The sequence below is a fragment of the Mesocricetus auratus genome, unplaced genomic scaffold (genome assembly GCF_017639785.1).
Source record: "Mesocricetus auratus isolate SY011 unplaced genomic scaffold, BCM_Maur_2.0 Super-Scaffold_100031, whole genome shotgun sequence".
Classification (NCBI taxonomy): Eukaryota; Metazoa; Chordata; class Mammalia; order Rodentia; family Cricetidae; genus Mesocricetus; species Mesocricetus auratus.
In genome coordinates, this window is record NW_024429212.1 from 261,257 (window position 1) to 282,985 (window position 21,729).

The window sequence follows — 21,729 nt, forward strand, 5'->3', positions numbered from 1 at the left end:
TCACGCTGGGCCCGAGGCGCGCACATTACGAGATGGCAGAGTCCAGGAAACGCTGCGCAGGCCGGGCTGGGAGCAACACCTTGCGGGTGCCCCGGGACCTGCAGCTGCCGCCGACCAAGAGAGACCAGCCGGCCTTCCGAGGTGAGCAGCGGCGCGGGGCCTGGGCCGCTAACCCGCCTCACGTCCTCCTGGGAGCCTAGGCCTCTGGCCGTGGGGAGCCTGGGCCCCGCGCCTCGGTGGAAGCTGGCGCGGGCAGCGGTTTAGCTCGGTGGTCGGGGCTGGGGGCTGAGGGGGCGGGGCCGCCAGGACCCCGACTGCGCCTGCGCGCTAGCTCGCCGGAGGTGAGGTTGGGGGGGTTGCGTCAAAATTTGGAGACTAGTAGTATCTCGTCTCTGCGGTTGCTTCTAGTAGACGGGCTTTCTGGAACCGAATATCGAAATGGTGTTCCCTAGGAAACGTGATTATCTTTCTGTCTGCCCGTCTGTCGGCAGTGGCGGTTCGTCAGTCTGCCTTTTCTGGTGCTGCTGAGGATGGACCCCCGTTGGTCTGTCGTAGAGTCTCAGTTCAGGCACTGGACTCCAGAGAATGTTCTTACTCAGCAGTTGTGAGCATCACTCCGCCTAGGTTTGTAGTCGCAAGTCTGTAGGGCATCAGATAGATGGATAGGTAGATGGATAGATTTTTTGGTGTTTTGCATGCGGACAGGAGTTACAGACAGTGTGGGTTGCCACTTGAGTGCTGGGAATTGAACTGAACTCGGGTCCTGTGAAAGAGCAGTCAGTGTTCTTTAACCGCTGTGCCATCTTTCCAGCCCCTACCCCCTCTTTTTAAAACCTATCAACCCCTCTCTCTCTCTCTCCCTCCCCCTCTCTTTCTTTCTCCTCTCTCCTCTCTCACTCTCTCCTCCCCCTCCTTCCCTATCCATTCCTCCCCTCTCTCCCCTTCCCTCCCTCCCCTCCCCTCTCTCCTCTCTCTCCTGTCCTGGAACTCACTATGTAGATCCAGGCTGGCCCACAGAAATCTGCCTACCTCCCAAAACCCGGGATTAAAGGCAGTGGGCCACTACCGCCCCAGGGCATCTTCTTAATTGATTCTTAACTGATTTGTGGAGGAGCTTCCTGCCCATTGTGGGCGGGTCCACCTCTGGGCCGCTGGTCTTGGTAGAGCAAGCCAGTAAGCGACCTTGCTCATGGCCTCCTGATTCCTGCCCTAACTGTCTTTGATAGTGGACATGTGAATAAAGCGAACCTTTTCCTCCCCAAGTTGCTCTTGGCCGAGTTGTTTCTTCACAGCCGTAGTAACTCTAAGACAGCATTTTTCTGTTTAATGGGGTCATTTCTCTAAGTTGGGACATTCCCTATTTCCGTGATTTAGAAATAATATCTTTTCCCAGGGAGCAGTCACTCCACACACTTAGTGATCAGTTAAGGTGCATTTGTCCTGCTGATGCCCAAGGAAGAGCCAGCCTTGAATAGAAGATTTCAATATGCACATTAGGCCTGTGTATTTTCCTTATGCTGTCATCCTTAAGTCTCTTTTGGGTCCCACCAGGTTACACTTTGAACAGTTTAAACAGACAGGAGACTACAAATCTGGACACTTGGGTAGATGGGAGATTGGCACAGCAAAGATAATTGCCAGATGGTTTAAGTATACTAGTGTTACTCTTTCCTGAATAAACTGTTAGCCAGGGTCCTCATTCCCCTACGAGGACCAACTATTATTTGGATGCACAACTAGGCATAACTCATTAAAGAAATCAGGGTTTTTTTTGTTTGTTTTCTTTTTTTTTAACAAACCTGTTGTTATCAGATACAACAGAGCTAGTAAAATTCTTTGTGTCAGAGTCTGGTCCATGGGAGCCATGGTGGCTAGCCCTGGAGGATGCATTATGGCCAATATTACCATGAGTCCAAAGGGAGGCATGTGATCCTTTTCTATGAGAGGCTGGTCTGGGTGGTCTCCTTCTCAGGTAGGATGGCACCTGCAACTCAGTGTTTAAAAGAGTGCCCACAGTTGAGCCTGCTGTGCTGACTGGCCCTATGACAGAGGCTCTGTCTTAGATTATCCAAAACTCGGGTAGGGGGGTGGGACAGGACATGGACAGGACACACACGACACAACTCCTTGCACAGTCTGTTGTGGATCTGTGGGACCAGCTTGCTAAGTGAAGGAAATTGAAAGCCAGGCTAAAGGTCGTGGCCAATTGAACTGGCATGCAGGTCTCACACTAGTTGGGTGAGAGGCTTAGGTAAAAGGACTCGCATTGGCAGCAGTTCAGGAGACAGTGAGTGAAGAGTCATTCCCATTTGCTTCTGTTGCTTGAGACACTTAGGATGCAGATGCTAGATCCTCCATTGGGTGAGAGAATCTATCTGCTGTCCAGGGAGACATGAGGGTGATTCATCTCCCCTCTAGACAGGGAGGAGGTTTTCTGGTCTCTCTTCACAGTGGGAGGCTGGGGTAGCAGATCTGGCAAGTCTTACTCCCCTTGCATCCTTACTCTGTAATGAGGCCAGCATGCATTTACTCTGGTATCTGGCCCATCCAGGGAAAGGATATGACTGAGCCTGCCATGCAAGTGTATTGTAAATTTGACCCATTTTACTTGAGCATTTAATTAATTCTTCATAATTAGTTATTTTAATGTACCGGACTTTGAATAGTATTCCTAGTAAACAAACTTTGTTTGCTTTTAAACTTGTTTTGAGTTGCTTCTGGATTGCCTTTGACAGCATACACTGAAGACTGTACTGGGAGATATAACTTGGTGTCTCCCTCTCATCCTGTCTCTGTGAATGAATCACATTTGTACTTAGCCTGACAACAAACACAATTCTGAGCACATAAAGGACATTTGATCATTTTATTTTATTTCATTTTATTTTGAGACAGGGTGTCTCTCTATAGTCCTGGCTGTCCTGGAATTCACTATGCAGACCATGCTGGCCTGGAACCCACAGAGCTCCCCCTGTCTCTGCCTCCCCAGTGCTGGAACTAAAAGGTGTGCATGACCTACCTAGCCACTAATCACTTAAAAGTGACTGATCACTAATTTTTATGCTCAAAACTACCTTTGCTTTAACAGTTTACAATAAATTAGCAACTCTCAATAACATTAGTATTTTATAAACTAAGGTAACTTAATCCCTGCTAAAATTTCTGAGCCTTAAAAATGACAATTTTTTTTTAACTGAAGCTCTTTAAGCACCAAAATACTTTATACACTAAATACAGTCCACAGAAAAACTGGGAACCTCTTTATCCTGAATAGTGTGGTTTTTAAAAAATCTAAGTCAATTTAACAGATCTTTTATATTCATCTTATCACAAGAGTACAATTATAGTCTAAGTCAATTTAATGGAGCCTATATATTCAGTAGCTCATTTTATCACAAGAGCATAATTATAGCAGAGAAAGATTGGTTGTCATCAAGAGACAAGAATAAAAGGTGTACCATTAATTTTTACCACAACTCTGTATGATTCGATTTCTCCAGATAGTTAAAGCTTAACACAGTTAGCAAAGACACACATCTTTAAGTCAGCTTTTGTTATTATATGCATAGGAACCTTAGATCATTTTAACCATTAAGTTCATAAGTCCTATTTGACATGTTCAGACCTCTGTGTCTTGGCTTCAAGATTTTATGGTTTTGTCCCTGTCTTTATGTAATTTATCCTGTCTAAAAGAATTTGGGCTGGAGAGATGGCTCAGAGGTTAAAAGCACTGACTTGCCCTTCCAAAGGTCCCTGAGTTCAATTCCCAGCAACCATATGGTGTCTCACAACCATCTGTAATGAGATCTGGTTTCCTCTTCTGGCCTGCAGAGATACGTGCAGGCAGAACACTATACACGTAATAAATAAATAAATCTTTTAGAAAAGGAGAATTTAACCCTTATTAGAGATATAACTTTTTTTATACGATCCCATTGATCCTAAGAAAGTTGAGTCTCACCAAGAACTTCAGAGATAACAATAACTTTGAATGATTGAACCCTCTGTGTATGCAAGGATAATGAAGTTGGGGGTAGAGTCCTCAGTGAACTCGACATCTGTAATTGTAGTTTTAACAAACCATTTTAAGTCCTGGAAACATCCAGCTATCTTAAGCTTTACATGTAAATCACCTTGACTGGACAATTTAAAAAATGTAAAATGTAAATACCAAGCTGGAGCTGGTGGCACACTCCTTTAATTCCAGTACTTGGGAGGCAGCGGCAGGCTGATCTCTGAGTTCAAGGCCAGCCTGGTCTACAGAGAGTTCCAGGACAGCTGGGGCTACACAAAGAAACCCTGTCCCCAAAACAAACAAGCAAAAAACTTAAATACCATGAGACATAACCATATGTCATTTGCTGTAAGAAGTTTTTCCTAAAAGGGGTGTTGTGCCTCTCCTCCCTTAGTTTTTCCAGTCTTTATATTGTAGCTCCAGAAACCTCGAGGCCTCATAAAATTAGAGCCTGATTGCATACAGCTAGCTGGGAGGAGTGACTCACTCAGGTTAGGGTACAATGGCTTTGACTCTCCTCCTTGAGGGATTGTGACTTCTGACAAGCCCAGTTATAATTATTTTAAGCAGGCATAGCTGGAGTTCTGAACATATGCAACATATAAAGGAAAGTTAAATCCAAATCACACATAAGGTAATGTAATAAATTAACACCACCTGTTAAACCATCAGGCCCTGTGAGTTTCCAGGTAAACTGAATGGGGGAAAAAGTAAAAAGAAATGAAAGGACATGACTGTTCCTAGGTGTGGTGGTGGAGAAAGTTTATTGTAGATATGTGGGAGAGCATAGTCAGAGGCAGGGACATGGAAGAGTGCAGAATGGATAAGAACAGGCTGAGCTGGGCCTTGTTGGGGAGGGGGGGAAGGGAGAGAAGGCAGCCAGGTGCAGCAGCTAGTAGGCCAAAGGTACTAGAGAGAAAGAGTAACCAAAATGTCTGGACTATGTAGGTAAGAGCCTCTAGGGGAACGGCAGCCCAGCCCCTGGGCTGGAGAGTTCAGGATAGAGGGTGAAGTATGCCAGCCATACCCTGTAACTGGTAGGGACTGAGGGATGCTGGGAGAACCTGACCTATTAGCATGTGGAGTTTTAAATTCACGTTTACATCATCTAACAAAACTTAACTGAGGGAGCCCTGTTAAATCTATGTTGCTGAAGTTACTGCTGAGAGATTTTAGACAGTGGGTCTCTTTTATCCTTCCCATTGGCTGTTTTTATTATAGGCATCTTTATACCATGAGATAGCAATAGAGCCTCTATTGGAAATAGTTTACCTCTTAGCTGTTCTTGAGCAGGTAAAGGAGTCCCAAGAACAGAGAGACTCGGTGGAAAAAGCAAGCAAGCATTTGGACTCAGCATAGCTTGTCTCCAGGCTCCCTCTAGAAACGCTCAGCTAAGTGGCTCTCTTTCAAGGAAAAACTAGCTGTGCACCTTGTGGCCACTCTGGAGGTAGGACACCTGGTCTCCCTGGGTGCAAGAAGGGGAGGGGACCTTCTGCTGCAACTATAGCTCCTGCTCAAGAGGCTCCAGCAGCCACTTTAGCCCAGGCAGGGCTAGGTGGAGGAGACTGGATGGCCCACTCGTGATCTATTAGAGAAGCCCTTTCCGTATAGAGATACCAGAGCCATTTTCTTGTTCTGAACAGGATTCAGAACTCCTTCATACTTAAGGAAGGAGCCCCAAGTCTTAATTGGACCTTTTATGGGGAGAGAGAGATCTATGGGCCAGTAGCTCCAATCTGGGGGTACAGATGGTGTTGGCTTCAGGGGTGAAAATGAGTTTGTAGTCTAGTTTAATCTGTCTTAGTCTAGCCAAACAGGCGGCTAATTTTCTCTAAGTTCTTCCTACCTTGTCCCCATATGGTAGGAGGGTCTCTGCAACATACCAGAGAGTTCCTTCTGGCAAACAAACAAGACAAAAAGCACCTTCAGAACTCATTCCAAGGCTATAACATTCCCTCCATTGTCCCCCCCCCACCCTTTCTCTTTCTGTCTCTCTCTGTTGTTTTTCAAGATAGGGTTTCTCTGTGTAACTTTGGAGCCTGTGCTGGAACTCCCTCTGAAGACCAGGCTGGCCTCACAGAGATCCGCCTGCCTCTGTCACTGAGTGATTGCACCACCCAGCTCCCTCCATTGTTTTCTTAATGGAAAACATGATTGTTGGCTTTGCCAGAAAGCTTCCTTAAGGCTTGATCTGAGCCCTCCTCACCCCACAGGGGAGGGCCTGGTTGAGATGAGATGGGGGCAGTCTTGGCATCTTTGCTTATCCTGCAGGTTTCCTGCTGAGTTTTCCTAACCTCTGACTGAGGCTGGACCGATGATCAGCTGCCTGGAGTGCCCTTCAGAGGAGGTGCTAGAAAAATGTCCGGGAGCGCTCCTCCTCATCCAGCACTCCTCCAGCCATCTGAGCAGCCTTTCCAGCAGCACAAGCGGCTGGTGCAGGAGGACATCTCACTGAGGACCTCCATATTTGTTACAGAAATAACATTCCTTCCCTGTGAGGAATCACTCCGCACACTTAGAGACTAGCGAAAGAAACTCTTTAAAAGAGCTGGCCTTGAAGAGCACATTTCAATAGCTTCTATTAGTGGTTGTCAACCTTCCTAATGCTGTAACCCTGTAATACATTTAATACATTGCCACTTCATAACTGTTATTTTACTGCTATTATTAATCATAATCTGTGTTTTCCAATGGTCTGTGAAAGCATCGTTAGATGCTCCAAAGGGGTTGTGACCCACTGGTTGAGAATCATTGGCATACATACACTTTAGGCTTGTGCGTGTAAATACTCTTTAGGCTTGTGCGTTTTTACATATGTTGCCATTGTTAAGTCTGCTTCAGATCGTGACTCCAGGTTACACTTTCAACAGTTTAAACAGAGACGGACCACTTTGTGTCTGGCCACTTGGGCAGATGGGAGATTGACACAGCAAAGATAATTGCCAGAATTCTTTCTTTTTTCTTTTTTTTTGGGGGGGGTTCCGAGACAGGGTTTCTCTGTATTGTTTTGGAGGTTGTCCTGGAACTCGATCTGTAGACCAGGCTGGCCTGGAACTCACAGAGATCAACCTGCCTCTGCCTCCCGAGTGCTGGAATTAAAGCCATACACCACCAACACGCCAGAATTATTTTTTAAGTACATCAGTGTTATTCTTTTGAAATAGCTTATTACCTAGGACCATCTTGCAGATTATGTCTTTTACGCCAGAATTATTTCTTAAGTACATCAGTGTTGTTCTTTACAAATAGCCATTACCTAGGGCCATCTTACAGACTATGTTTTTACTGATAAGAACACAGGGCACTTTTATGGCAGACCAGGACTTGAGGGTTGTGACCCTCTTCTGCCTACCTTGAGCAGCCTGTTAGAGGAATGTCCTTTGTTATGTGACTAGAGCCAAAAGGCTGGTCCATTCTAGTGAATAAACATTTATATCTTAGCATCTTAACCCTTACCTCTAACCTGCTTGGTTAGCCTCACTTACCTGTGGGTTGTTTGTGGGGGCAGTGCTGGCTTAGATAAATTCTACTTTGTGTGATTTAATGTCTCCTAGGCAAACCCACTAGCAAATCCTTTATAACATCAATTCTCTTAATTTGAATTATTTTTACATCACTATAGACAATACTGTCTCAGTTTTCCAAGTAAAAGAAACTTTTACTCAACCATATTTGATGTTTTAACTAAAGTTGACTTTGTTACTCCTTCATCTTTAGAACAAAGAAAACAAAAACTCAAGGAATATCTGTTAATACGAAAAACAATGTTTCCATACAAACAAGAAAATCAGATATCCAGGTGAGGTCAAGTTTAATTCATTTCTGGAGAATTACGTTAGAGTTGTCTACTAAGAACCTAACATGTGCCACATTTTAACTTTTACTTTCCTACTAATCATATTTAACTTTTAAAAAGAAATGAATTTTAATAGCACTTAATACAGTTATGATTCTAGATATTGTTACTTCAACATGTGATATTTAAAATCATTAAGAGGACTGGAAATGTATTTCAGTAGTAGAATGCTTGCCACCAAAAGCACCACAAATTAAGAAGGCACTATGACGTTTAACCTTCTCTTTTGGCATCAAGTCTTCAAGAAATCTGTTGTATGTTAGCACTTTCAGCACATCTCAGTTTGTACCTGTGACTGCTTTATGTGGATGATGCGATAGATCACCATTTTCTATATGTGTTCAAACCCTTACAGGGAAGCAATTAAACATTTTTTAAAGTATTCTGTGCATGTATTCACTTGCTCACCCACTTGTGCACATACGCAGGCCAGGATAACCTTCAGGCATGTGTGCTCTGTGAATCAAACTGAGGTAGTCAGACTTGGTGACAAGCAGCTGCTTCTGCTGAGCCATCTCCCTGATCCAGGAGAAAGCAAAGCGTATATGTGTACAGAGATACTGAGTTGGGAGCTATGCTGTACAGTAGAGGTCAATGTTTAGTTTTGAGAGTCTGCATTCTAAATACCCTGACTTCAAATTTGAATTCCTTCTGTCCTTAAGTACAGATGATAGATTGGTACCACTGCAGCTGTGATGGGTAGTTTCATGTGTCTTTTAGGCTACAATGCCCCCTTGTTTGGTCAAACAGTAGCCTAGATGTTGTAGTAAAAGAATCATTTAAGGACAGGCGTGGTGCACACGACTTTAATCCCAGCACTCAGGGGTAGAGGCAGGCGTATCTCTGTGAGTTGGGGGCCAGCCTGTTCTACAGAGTGAATTCCAGGACAGCTAGGGCTGTTATAAAGAGAAACCCTGTCTCAGAAAACAAAAACAAAACAAGAAGAGAATCTTTTAGGCATGACTAATATTTGAGTCTGTGACCGTGAGGACAGCAGGTGGCCCTCAGGGTAGGAGGACTTCATCCAATAGGAAAGCAGAGTTTGAAGATAATTGTACTCTGCAATTGTTAGCATTAAAGTTTCATTAGTTCTAAAATACCATATTTTGTCAGGTCTGCCAAATAACATGTTTCCCCACATTTTAGCATGCTCTCTGAATTTGTGGATCTGTTTTAGAATTACTGGAATATCTAACTGACAATATTTTATTCCTATCTTGATTTTACACACAATTTGTATTATTTGCTAAGGGATCATCAGATACTATACTAGTCTATAGCTTAAAAAAATGTTGGGCTAAGGCTTTAAACCCATCTTGTTTATTCTTACTCTGTTAACTACACAGAACTTAGTCACTTTTAAAATTTTAAAATATGGCACCTTGAATGTAGCTTGGTGGTAGAGCATTTGCTTAGTTAGTACATGCAAGCTCCCTTCTCTTCTCTAAAAGTAAATCTCCTTTGTACAGACTAATTAATTTTTTTTAAACTAATAGAGAACAGAAAGTGATGACATCTGAAGATCAGGCCCAAGAACGGAAGAAAGTTCTGAAACTCAAAACAGAAATGGTAAGATATGTGTCTAGTTCTGTAGCCTTTCCTACCTTTGGTGAAGGCATGGATTCTGAAATACTAATTTCTCTTAACTCTTGTAGGCTGATAAAGAAAATATTGGAAACATGATTGAAAAAAACTGCATTCCATTAAAAGCTGATGAAGCAGCCAGTTCAGAAATACACAACTTGAAGGATAATATTCAAGCTGTGCAGTTATTACCAACTAGAGATGATTCCCAAGGTCAGACTATGACACCAGACCAGACATGTCACCTTAAAGATAATAAAAAGATGCAAGCAACTGCAGAAAAGCCCAGACAGGATGCCAGCATACCTAAAAAACGAGTGCTTGGCTATTATCATGGCCAGGTTGTTCAGTCTAAGATTAATTCTTTTAGAAAGCTTCCGAATGTCAAAGGTGAGAGTCCTTCAGCAACCAAGAAACTTCCCCCTGCTGTGTCTAAAGCCACAAAGGCTCAGTCTGCACCTGTAAACTCCGTCAGTATAAGAGCCTCAAGTGTGACCGCAACCACCAAGTTTGTAAGCACTAAGGCTATGAGCACTAAGTCTGAGAACACTACATCCAAGAACACACTTGTACGACCACCTATTAGAAGCCTCCACAGTAGTACCATCAGAAAAGCGCCGCTTGGAAAAGAATTACAGCGGTCAGAACCGGCTGTAACTTTTGTCAATACCCGACTTTCTCAGGACACAAAAAGAGATAAGGCACCATCAAGAAGTATAACATCTGAAGGTGTATCCCGGACTCATTTGTCTAACACCAGACTGATAGAAAAGTCAGAAAATGTGGACCGGCGCAGATGCACAATAGCAGGGACAACTGTTCCTAGATCAGTTCAGCCCAAAGAAACCACAGGAGAGAGAAAGTAAGTAGATAAAACTCACTTTGTCTTCTAAATTTTCAATAGAATTCCACTTGTGAATTTGGCTTATAATTTCCTTGAATGTATTAGAATTTCTTTACTCGATTATTTTCTGCCACATAGGCAGATTTATTTATTTATTTTTGGTTTTTTCAAGACAGGGTTTCTCTGTGTTGTTTTGGAGCCTGTCCTGGAACTCACTCGGTAGACCAGGCTGGCCTCGAACTCACAGAGATCCGCCTGCCTCTGCCTCCCAAGTGCTGAGATTAAAGGCGTGTGCCACCAACGCCCGGCCACATAGGCAGATTTATATATGGAATAATAAGTCTAAAATGTTATGTGTTTAAGTGTAGTTTGCTGGTTCCTTTTGATCTCAGCTGAACGCTAATAACAGTTGAGAAATACTTATAACTTAGCCATTTAAAATGCATTCTCGGTTCTTTATTTTAGAATTTATTTGTTATTATTATTTTTATTCTTCTTTCAAACATTACATCCAACAGCAGTTTCCCCTCCCTCCTCTTCTCCCAATTCCTCTCCCTCTTTCACTCTCCTCCAGACCCACTCCTCTTCGATTTCCCCTCAGAAATGAGCAGGCCTCCCAAGGATGTGTGTGAGAGGGCATTGGGTTCCCTAGATCTGGAGTTACAAGTGATTGCGAACCTCCTGATGTTGGTTGAGGAACCAAACCAGGTCCTCTGCAAGAGCAGTAAGCACTCTTAGTCTCCCAGCCATCTCCCCAGCTCGTTGTGTTCAAGAGTTCACCTTTGCAAACAAATGTATGTCCCTCCAGTTTAGAACTATGTATAAACTTCAAGTTTTCTTCATATTTATCTATCCACCACATGTGTTCCTGGTGCCCACAGAGGCCAGAAGGAGGTGTCAGGTCCCCTTGAACTGGAGTTACACATGGTTGTGAACCACCATGGGTGCTGGGAATTTATGTATTCCAAGGTTCTCTGGTCACGTAGCTGGTGCTGCTGAGCCATGTCTCCAGCCCCAGATTTGAAGTATATTTATCTACTCTATTTAGCAGGACATGATCCTCAAAATCAAAGTAATGTTTATGTACTGCTTCTGCTTGTAGAGCTCCAGTGACTGAGTGGAGAACTGGCAAAGGAAAAGGGCTAAAGAGGCCTCCTAACTTAATAGCGAATCAGTCTGAGCCAAAGGGACAGAAGGCAAGCCCGGTTGGGTCCTTTTGGACTACCATGGCAGAAGAAGATGAACAGAGATTATTTACTGAAAAAGTAAACAAGACAATTTCTGAATGCCTGAACCTGATCAATAAGAAGGTAGAGTTGCTGTTGTTTATAATGCGTATGGCTGTTTTGCCTGTATGTATGTCAGTGTGTGTACCTGATGCTTGCAGAGGCTAGAAGGGGGTGTCAGGCCCCTGGAACCCGAGTTACAGATGGTTGTAAGCCACCATGTGGGTGTTGGGAACTGAACTCAGATCCCCTGGCAGAGCAGCCAGTGCTTTTAACCTCAGAGCCATCTCTCCAGCCTAGGAAGGTAGAGTCTTCATTTTTGTACGTTTTATAATCTAGAAATGTCTTTTAAAGATTTATTTATTATTATTTATGTTTCCGTACTTAAATGAGTTTCTGTGTATCACATGTATGCATGTGCCAGCAGAGGCTAGAAAGTGTTGGATCCCCTGAATGTGGAGTTTATGGTCAGTTGTGAGCCGCCCAACATGAGTGCTAGGAACCAACTCGGGTTCTCTGTGGAGCATCATCAAGGCTCTGACCGCTAAGCTATGAATGTATCCAGCTCCCTCTATCAACTCTTTACATTGCTCACTGTTCTTGATTACAGCCAGGTTACTAGTTGTTCATAATTTGTAGCTTACACATTTTATTTCTTGGTATTTTAGGGATGCCCAAAAGAAGAAATTTTAGACACATTGAATGACCTGATTCATAATATTCCAGATGCCAAAAAACTTGTTAAATATTGGATATGTCTTGTTCGTATTGAACCAGTCACAAGTCCTATTGAAAATATTATCTCAATCTATGAGAAGGCCATTCTGGCGGGGGCTCAGGTAAGATCAGATTTTACTGACCTTCGGTTTTGCAGTGTAAACAATTCACAGTTGTTTTGCAGCACATCCTAGTGTAACTTGATAAGACTGATTTTATGTGTAGTAGTGATGAATATTTAGATGCCACAAAGGACTGGAATAGGTCAGCAGTAGAACATGGAGACTGCAAGGGTTACAGTATGCATGTTTTCCAACCCTCTAAAACTTCATCTGTGTTCCAAGGGTTATGAGACTGTAGAAATAGATATAAGCTGAGATGTAGGTCTGATGAAACTGTTTTAGCACAAGATATCATGTGCGTTTTCTGTGATGGGCCAGAAGGGACAGTACATAAAGTTATGGCACTGGCATAGTGATGCAGAAGTGACAGCCAAGGCTACACATAGACATTGTAGATAGAAAAAGGTGGCACGGGGGAGGGGGGCAGAAATTGGGAAACAAGAATCAAAACTGGCCAAACATTGAAAACAGAGCTGATTGTTTTGGAACTGAATCCCGAAACTAGGACTGTTGTTAAACCATCTTGTATTAGCTTTTAATTTCTATCAGATAATTAAATTTGAATGTGTGAAAGACATTGGATTAACTAATCTTAAGAAATTCAGAAATGCTTATGTGGTGGTGGTACATGCCTTTAATCCCAGCACTCGAAAGGCAGAGGCAAACATATCTCAATGAGTTCCAGGCCTGCCTGGTCTACAGAGTGAGTTCTAGGACAACCAGGACTGTTATACAGAAAAACCCTGTATGGGGCAGGGAGCAGGATGCGAATTTAACAATGTGAGACAAAATACAACTAGGACTTAAAATGTTTTTTAAAAGAGCTTTTAAACAGTATTCCATCTGTTCCATTAATTTTGTTCCTATCAAGCAAGCAGTTGTAGTTATCAAAGGCCTAAAAATTAGGGGATTTTTTTTCTTTCAATGATAAAATTTGTATTTTAAGTGCATTTTCTTATTCTATTAAGTTGAAAAAATAACCATTTTCAATCTTAAATGTTCATTTTAAAATTGTAAAAATTTTCAGTGTCTAATATTTTCTATTTATATATATATATTTACATGTATATTTTTGACCATGTAAACTTCTTTTTTTGTTCAAAACCTTTTTTAATTTAAGCCTATTGAAGAGATGCGACACATAATCATAGATATTCTAACAACAAAGAGTCAAGAAAAAGTTCATTTGGGTAAGTTTTTCTTCGGGTGAATTGTAATTTTGCTAAAATCTACTGATTCAGGTTTCTTTTTATTTTATCTTTTTTTCTTTCCTTTATTTTTGAGATTATAATATATCATTTCCCATTTTTCTTTTCTCCTTCCAATCCCCTCCTGTAAACTCAGGATAGGTGATTCTGTGGGTTTTCTTGTGATGTCCTTGACCCCTTTGGCTTCTACAATCCTTCCCTCTCTTGAGTAAGATTCCCCGAGTCCTGCCTAATGTCTCCCTGTGAGTCCCTGCATCTGTTTCCGTCAGTTGCTGGACAAAACCTCCATAATGACAATCGGGCTAGGCACTAGTCTATGAGTATTGCAGAATATCCTTAGGCATTGACTGTTTTGTTTTGTTTTTCCAGTATCTTAGGTCTCTGGGTCATCCAGCTTGTGAGCCCTGGCACTCCAGGCAGTGTCAGAGGTGAGCTTACTCCCCTGGCATAGGTTTTAGGCTAGACTGGTCATTGGTTGTCCACTCCTTCAATCTCTAAGCCACCTACCCCAGGATATACCTTAGGCAAGACAGACTGTAGGTCAAAAGTGGCTGGGATTGGTGTCTCAATCCCTCCACTGGTCACAGGAGGTGGCTATCTGCTAATGCTCGGAGTCGCAGCCAGTGCCATCCTTGTAGATTGCTTGCAGATTCCCTTGAAGTAGGTTTCTACCTGACTCCTCCTTCCAGTCATCTCTTTCAGTACTCCTCCCTCATTCCCCCACCTATTGCTCATGTTCTCATGCCTGCCTACCCCAGTCTACCCACTAAATCTCTTCTATTTCTGCTTCCTAGGGAGATCTGGGCATTCCCTTCTTGAACCCTCCTTGTTGTTACCCAGTCTCTTGGTCTGTGTATGGTAGCATAGTTATCCTTTACAGCTATTATCCTCTTATGAGTATATACCATGTGTCTTTCTCAGTCTGGGTTTCCTTACTCAGGATGAATTGTTGTTTTTTCCCAGTTCTATTTATTTGCCTGGGAATTTCATGATGTCCTTGTTTTTAGCAGCTGAGTAAATGTTACCATTGCATAAATGTACCACATTTTCTTTATCCATTCCTCTGTTGAGGGGCATCTAGCTTGTTTCCAGGTTCTGGCTATTACGAATAAAGCTGCTGTGAACATAGTTGAGCAAGTGTCCTTGTGGTCAGATGGAGCATCCTTTGGGTGTATGTCCAAAAGTGGTATAGCTGGGTCTCGAGGTAGATCAATTCTTAATTTTTTGAGAAACTGCTGGCATATTGATTTTCAAAGTGACTATATAAGTTTGCATTCCCACCAGCAATGGAGGAGTGTTCCCCTTGCTCCACATCCTCTCCAACATGAGCTCATTCAGACAGGTGTAAGATGGAATCTCAGTCATTTTGATTTGCATTTCCTGTATAATTTGGCTTCTTTGTCAAAATCAGGTGTCCATAGGTGTGTGGATTTACATCTGGGTCTTTGATTCTATCCTATTGATTTACCTGTCTGTTTTTATGCCAGTACCACACAGCTTTTATTACTATAGCTCTATAGTAGAGCTTGAAATCAGAGATCAGAAGTTTTAATATACAGGATTGTTTTAGCTATCCTGTTGGTTTTTAGTTTTTTTGTTTTTGTGTCTTTTTGGGGGGGGTTCCACATGAAGTTGAGTATTGTTGTTTCAAGATCTGTAAAGAATTGCATTGCACTAGGCGTTGGTGGTGCATGCTTTTAATCCCTGCACTCGGGAGGCAGAGGCAGGTGGATCTCTGTGAGTTTAAAGCCAGCCTCGTCTACAGAGCAAGTTCCAGGACAGGCTCCAAAGCTACAGAAAAACCCTTTCTCAAAAACAAAACAAACAAAGAATTGTGTTAGGATTTTAATGGGGATTGCATTGAATCTATAGATTGCTTTCGCTAAGATGATCATTTTTATTATGTTAATCCTACTGATCCATTAGCATGGGAAATGTTTCCATTCTTTGATATCTTCTCCAATTTTTTTCTTTAGAGACTTCAAGTTCTTGTCATATGGATCTTTCACTCGCTTTTTTAGAGTTATCCCAAGATAATTTATATTACTTGTGACTATTGTGAAGAGTGCTCTTTCCCTGATTTCTTTCTCGGCCTATTTATCATTTGTATATTGGAGTACTGCTGACTTAATCTTGTATCCAGCCACTTGGCTAAAAGTGTTTATCAGCTGTAGGAGTTCCCTCATCTACAGAGCAAGTTCCAGGACAGCCAGGGCTGTTACACAAAGAACTCCTGTGTTGCTAATCCATAGGATAGCTGGACTCTGGCGGTGCCATATTGCCCTGGCTGTTGTTGATTATATTCTTACAGTGGAGTTTAGGAATCTGGTTTTGGGATGATTATAGGTCTAGACCCTAATTTCTTTCTTTCTTTCCTTCTTTTTGTTTCTGAGACAGGCTTTCTTTATAGCTTTGGAGGCTACCCTGGAACTTGCTCTGTAGATCAGGCTGTCCTTGAACTCACAGACATCCACCTGCCTCTGCTTCCCAAGTGCAGGGATCAAAGGTTGGCACCACCATTGCCTGGCTAGATCCTGATTCCTGAGTTTGTCTTTGTTGGATGGGTGTTTTGGTCCTTGGTTTGTTTCCTTTTTGGTCTTCTAGTCTTTGTGGATTGGATTTCTAGTGGCCGGCATGACCTCTAATCTGGTAGGGAGTCTCTGTCCAAGTTGGGAGCTGGCCTCCTGGTGGTGAGCTTTGCCTTTGGTGCAGTAGTGGGTCTTTGTTCTTCTGGCTGGTGTGACCTCTTTCTCTGACTGCTGTGGTCTGCACCTGAGGTGCTGAAGTCTGCTCCTCAGATTGGTGTGGTCTGTTCTTCCAAATGGTGTGGGCTCTACCTGAGAAGAAGAAGCCTTCTGGAGTTGGGAGGCTTAACTTGCTTTCTTATTTTATCTAAGACCACCGACCCAGAGGTGACACCATTCCCTCTGGGATGTGCCCAACCACATCAGTCATTAATAAGAAAATGCCCCACAGGCTTGCCCACAGACCAATCTTGGGGGGCATTTTCTCAACTGAGATTCCCTCTTTCTAAATGACTCTAGCCTGTGTCAAATAGATATAAAACTAGCTAGTACATTCCTTTTTATAGGTGCCAACAAGCCTTTGTTCTTACTTCACTTATAATGTTTATCTCATTTAATAGTTAATTGTTCTTCAACTGTGTCTTTTTTTTTAAATTTATTATGTATACAGTGTTCCATCTGCATGTATCCCTACAGACCAGAAGAGGGCACCAGATCTCATTACAGATGGTTGTGAGTCACTGTGTGGTTGCTGGGAATTGAACTCAGGTCCTCTGGAAGAGCAGTCAGTGCTCTTAACCTCTAAATCATCTCTCCAGCCCAGGCACATAATCTTAAGAGCTGAGATGGCTTCATTCTTGAATTTGTATCTGCACAAATGATATTATTTAGTATTTGTTAAAACCCTGGCAGCAGTCTATACTTAGGAAAAGTAATAATTAGGAAATGGAATTTGGTTCCATCACTTTGAAATTTTAAGTTTAAATCTTCAAATTTTTTTATAGGAGAAAATATTGAGGAGGCTCATGCAACCAAGGGACATACCCTGGAAGTCAAAACTGAAGAAACAAGTGTCAGTGTAGAACCAGGAAATCCAGAAGAAGAGCATGAGTATCAGAGGGATGTTAAAGTTTGTGAAGACAACCAAGACAAAGAAACAAAAGATCCAGCCCAAGATTTTCTAACCCCTGATTCAAAAACTGAAGCAGGTTGCCTAATTAGATATAATGTATCTTCTACACCAGGCTTGCAAAGGTAAATTTTAAAATGTAATATGATTTGTTTTCATGGGATAATTTTGTTTAAGAAAATGTTAATGCTAAGAGTCATATCCAGAGCCCTGATCATAATGGCTCGTGTCTGTAATTGCAATACTGGGGAGACTGAGGCAGGCAGGTTGCTGTGGATTGAAGTCCAGCCTAGACTGCCCTATTTCAAACAAAGGAAAACAAGAGTCATTGGGACATTTCACCTTTTGGTTACTGTATTATATTTGCTTTGTTTTTTACTATGTGGTGCCACTTTGCAAAAACTAGACTTGGTTTTCCACCACTGGCTATCTGTACTACCCTCACCTTTCTCCAGGCATTTTTTAAAAGGTTTTATGTATGTGGGTGTTTGGTCTGTATGTGTATTTTTGCACCACGTGGATGTAATGCCTACAGAAGCCAGAAGAGGGTGCTAGATTCCCCTGGGACTGGAGTAGCTTTAGACAGTTGTGAGCTGCCTGCTATGAGAGGCTGGGATTTGACTCTGAGCCCTTCCTCCAAGCATTTTCTTTTCATTCCTTTTATTTTCTTTCTTTCTCTCTTTCTCTCTTTCTTTCTTTCTTTCTTTCTTTCTTTGTTTCCTTCTTTCTTTCTCTCTTTTTTTTCGAGACAGTGTTTCTCTGTATTGTTTTGGAGACTGTCCTGGAACTCGCTGTGTAGACCAGGCTAGCCTTGAACTCACAGAGATCCGTCTGCCTCTGCCTCCTGAGAGCTGTGATTAAAGGCGTAAAGCACTAATGCCCGGCCCCTCCAAGCATTTTCAAAATCAAGACTTTTTTGGTTTGCATTTATCACTGTAGTTGTAGTGCTTGGAACTGAGAAATCAGACTTTTTTTTTTTTTTAATAACAGCTATTCAGGTGTCCACATAATGCAAATTGCTCACTTCTAGGAACTTTCTATAAGACAGTCTGTCACATGGTTGCCACTTAGTATATTATGAGAACAGCAAAAGTGTACGATAAACACTTGAACAGGTTTTTGAATTTGTGAAATAATTTTGTGTTTTTCAGTATGAAAAAGAAGATGCAGCATGGTAATAATTCCGCATTTAAAGAGCTAAAGTTTCTCACACCAGTGAGGCGTTCACGACGCATTCAAGAGAAGACTTTACAACTGCCAGATATGTTAAAAGACCACGACCCCTCTGTGTCCTCACTGGGACAGTTGTCTGAGTTGGGAGAGGATGCTTTTGTTTGCCGCCCTAATGCAGCACTGTGCCCTCTGTTCTCTGAAACTGACACGGTGGGAGAGAAATAGCGCTCCTGAGAAAGGATGGTGTTGTACTATTCCCGTGGTGTTTGTTGTATACAGCTTTGTGTGGGTCTGAAGTTGTCCGTGTACCTATGTACAGTACAGTGAACTTTATTAGCTTGTTTATTGTTTTTAAAATATAATGTTAGCTTCTTCACTTTACTAATTACTTACAGGAATGAAGCATAATTTGAAAGGGTAGTCTATATAAATTTATATTTTACATTGACTTTGTACCTAATATGTTTATAATAAATATAATGTTCCAGTGACATTTTGTTTATTGATTGACTTAGTTAATGATAGAACTGATTTTAGGACCCTATCTACTCTGGGCTACAGCCGGCTGCAGTATGGCATTTATTTCAATAAATGAGTTACTTGCTTGGACTGTGGTCCCGATAGAGCACTCTCCTAACACTGCAAGGCTCTGGATCCACCCCTTAGCACTGCAAGAACAAATACTTTGGCCACAATAACGGGACTTAAACTTTGCCTTTGAAATACATTACTGAGTTTGTATTACTTACCTGTGATAAAATACCTGACGGAAACAAAGGAGAGTTCATTTTGACTGTTTGAGAGCGCAGCCCACCATGCTGAGGCAGGCAAGGTAGAGGAATGGGCCTTCTGCTGTAGAGGACAGAGGGTGCTGCTTACATGGTGTTGGGTAAACCTAGGACACATAGAACCTTTATAGGCTACCTAGTTACCCACTCACTAGTCTTCAAAACAGTGCCTCAGACTGGAGACCAGGCATTCTAAGTGAGCTTACTAGGAATAATTCAGATTCAAGACTTGGTGATGCTTGGGGACTGAGCTTCCTACATGCCAAGCAGGTACCGTACGGATGAGCCCCGTGCTCATCCCCTAATCTCACCGTCTGATGTTTAATCTGTACAGTTAGACTTGTTCTCCAACACAGGCAGTCTGTACCACTCCCACCTTTCCCAGGGCCTTTTTTTAATCGTTTTGAGATTTATTTTTATGTGCATGAGTGTTTTGCCTGCATGAGTACAGTACCTGCATAAGCCAGAAGAGGGTGTGGGATGGACCCCCTGGGACTCGAGTAGCAGATAGTTGGGAGCTGCCATGTGGGAGCTGGGAATTGAATCTGGGTCTGCCCTGCCCTTGGTTGCCAAGGTAGTAGCTCACACATCGAGTCCCAACAGAGGTGGCAGATCTGTGGTTTCCAGGCCAAGTCTGGTCTCCAGAATGAAACCCTGTTCCAAGAAATAGAAAGATGGGGTTGTGAACACTGCTGTCACTTGTGGACAGAGGCCAGAGATACTGACCACAGCCTTGGTGAAGAATTAGAGGTCCCCCATGTCAGCAGTGCTGAAGCTGGGGGACCCTGAGCTAGATTCCTCTGCCCTCTCCTCAGTGTTCTTTAATGACTTGCCAGCCACCCTCACTGAGCCTGATAAAGTGCCTCTTACTCAGCAAGGGACTCGTAGGCCATCATTTCTCTTGACTCTCCCTTCCACTGTCCCTGCTTGTTCTTTGGTTTCATTGACAGTTCTCCGGGTGCTCTCCCCTTGTGACCTTCCAGAGCAGTGTCAGAAACAAAGAGGTTGCTAATCGTGCAATCAATAAAAAAAGAAAGAAAAAGACAATATTCTAGTGGCTACGATTTTGAAGAGTAAAATAAGTAATTTGTATACATGTACCTCATTTAACATATCCAAAATACTGTAGTATGTAATCACTGTAAGAATTCTTAGCAATAGTTTGGCATACTTTGTGTTGTTGCTGCCTTTGAAGTCTTATGTGTATTCATACCAGTTACTTTTTAAAAGTACCCCCACTGGGCCTGCAAGATGGCTTAATGGGTAAATGTGCTTGCCAATTTTGTCAGCTTCACATGGTGTAAGGTGAAAACCAACTCCTGAAAACTGTCCCCTAGCCCCCATGCACGTGCTGGGATACATGCACACAAACACACATGTATATACAAATTAGTAATTTTTAAAAGAACTATAAGTATTCTGCGTACTTCAGAAGCCTGGGCAAGTGGATTACTACAAGTTCAAGACTGCCCTGGGCTATATAGTGAGTTCTAGGACAGCCAGCCTGCACTTCAGAATAAGAACCTTTCATAATTGAAATAGATAAAATGACTGCTTAAGGACTAGGTGCCTACCATTCCTGGAGCCCTGGGTTCTATCCCACAAGCACCACACACACACAAAAAATGGTATGGTGATATTCTTAGCTATTTTGGAGATTGGGGCAGTAAAGTCCTAAGTTTGAGTCCAGTTAAATACACAGCTAAAATAGGCATTGTGTCCAAATGGAAAAGAAAAAAAGTTACACACAGCTACATACAAATGGTACAGATCACAACTTCACTTCCTTCACAGGAATTTCCAACCTAAGACGTGCTATTTCAGTGATCATTACAGCATCACCCTCAACTCAGCGCCTTTCTGTGTGGCTTACCTGCATAGATTTATTTAATCGTGTGTGTGTGTGTGTGTGTGTGTGTGTGTGTGTGTGTGTGTGTGTGTGTGTGTGTTGCTTGCGCATATGAATATGTATTACTGTGTGCCTAGTTCCCACAGAGGTCAGAAGAGGGTCAGGAACTTGAATTAGGGATGGTTGTGAGGCACCATGTGAGTACTGGGAAACAGAGCCCTGGTCCTCTACAAAAGCAGCAAGTGCTCTTGACTGCTGATCTATCTCTCCAGAGTTATTCTGGAAAATCCCACGAGTTTATTGGGCTTCCTTATACAACATAGAGGTTACTTACTAGGTGTGTGGGCACTCCTCCCTGAACCAACCAGCTCTGGAAAGCCTTACCCAGCAGAACTGAAGACTTCCCCATAACCATGTAGATGGAGGCCCTGCTCTGTAGTCTTCTCTGACCTATACATACTCTTAACCCCACCCCAGGCTAAGAACAGAGTTGCCAGGTGGTAGGGAGCAGCTCAATCCTCCAGCACAAGAACCCAGAATCTTGTGCTTTATGTCCCTCTATAGGAGGGGGAGCCATCAGAAACTCATCTGGGATGGTCTCAGGGGACGCTGGCTCTGAGGACAGTCCCTCTAGCCACTGCCTTCTTGGTGAATGAGTTTGTAGGGTGGCTCCTCAGGTGTGTTGGATTGTAA

General features: G+C 42.7%; 1 protein-coding gene across 1 annotated transcript; it reads left to right on the forward strand.

Annotated features, from left to right (window-relative positions):
* The first annotated feature begins 32 nt into the window (after window positions 1-32).
* Window positions 33-18,890, forward strand: Ckap2 (cytoskeleton associated protein 2). The gene is made up of 9 exons (XM_005087634.4): window positions 33-141; window positions 7,733-7,814; window positions 9,368-9,440; window positions 9,527-10,317; window positions 11,402-11,609; window positions 12,194-12,364; window positions 13,485-13,554; window positions 17,102-17,351; window positions 18,378-18,890. Exons 1-9 carry the CDS (start codon window positions 33-35, stop codon window positions 18,622-18,624), a joined length of 2,001 nt encoding a protein of 666 aa, XP_005087691.2. The 3' UTR covers window positions 18,625-18,890.
* Window positions 18,891-21,729: the final 2,839 nt, after the last annotated feature.

Coding starts and splice junctions, on each gene's coding strand:
- Ckap2 (XM_005087634.4), top strand. CDS start 33: ATGGCAGAGTCCAGGAAACGCTGCGCAGGCCGGGCTGGGAGCAACACC. Junction 7,815..9,367: donor CAAGAAAATCAGATATCCAG/GTGAGGTCAAGT, acceptor TTAAACTAATAG/AGAACAGAAAGTGATGACAT. Junction 12,365..13,484: donor CCATTCTGGCGGGGGCTCAG/GTAAGATCAGAT, acceptor TTTTAATTTAAG/CCTATTGAAGAGATGCGACA.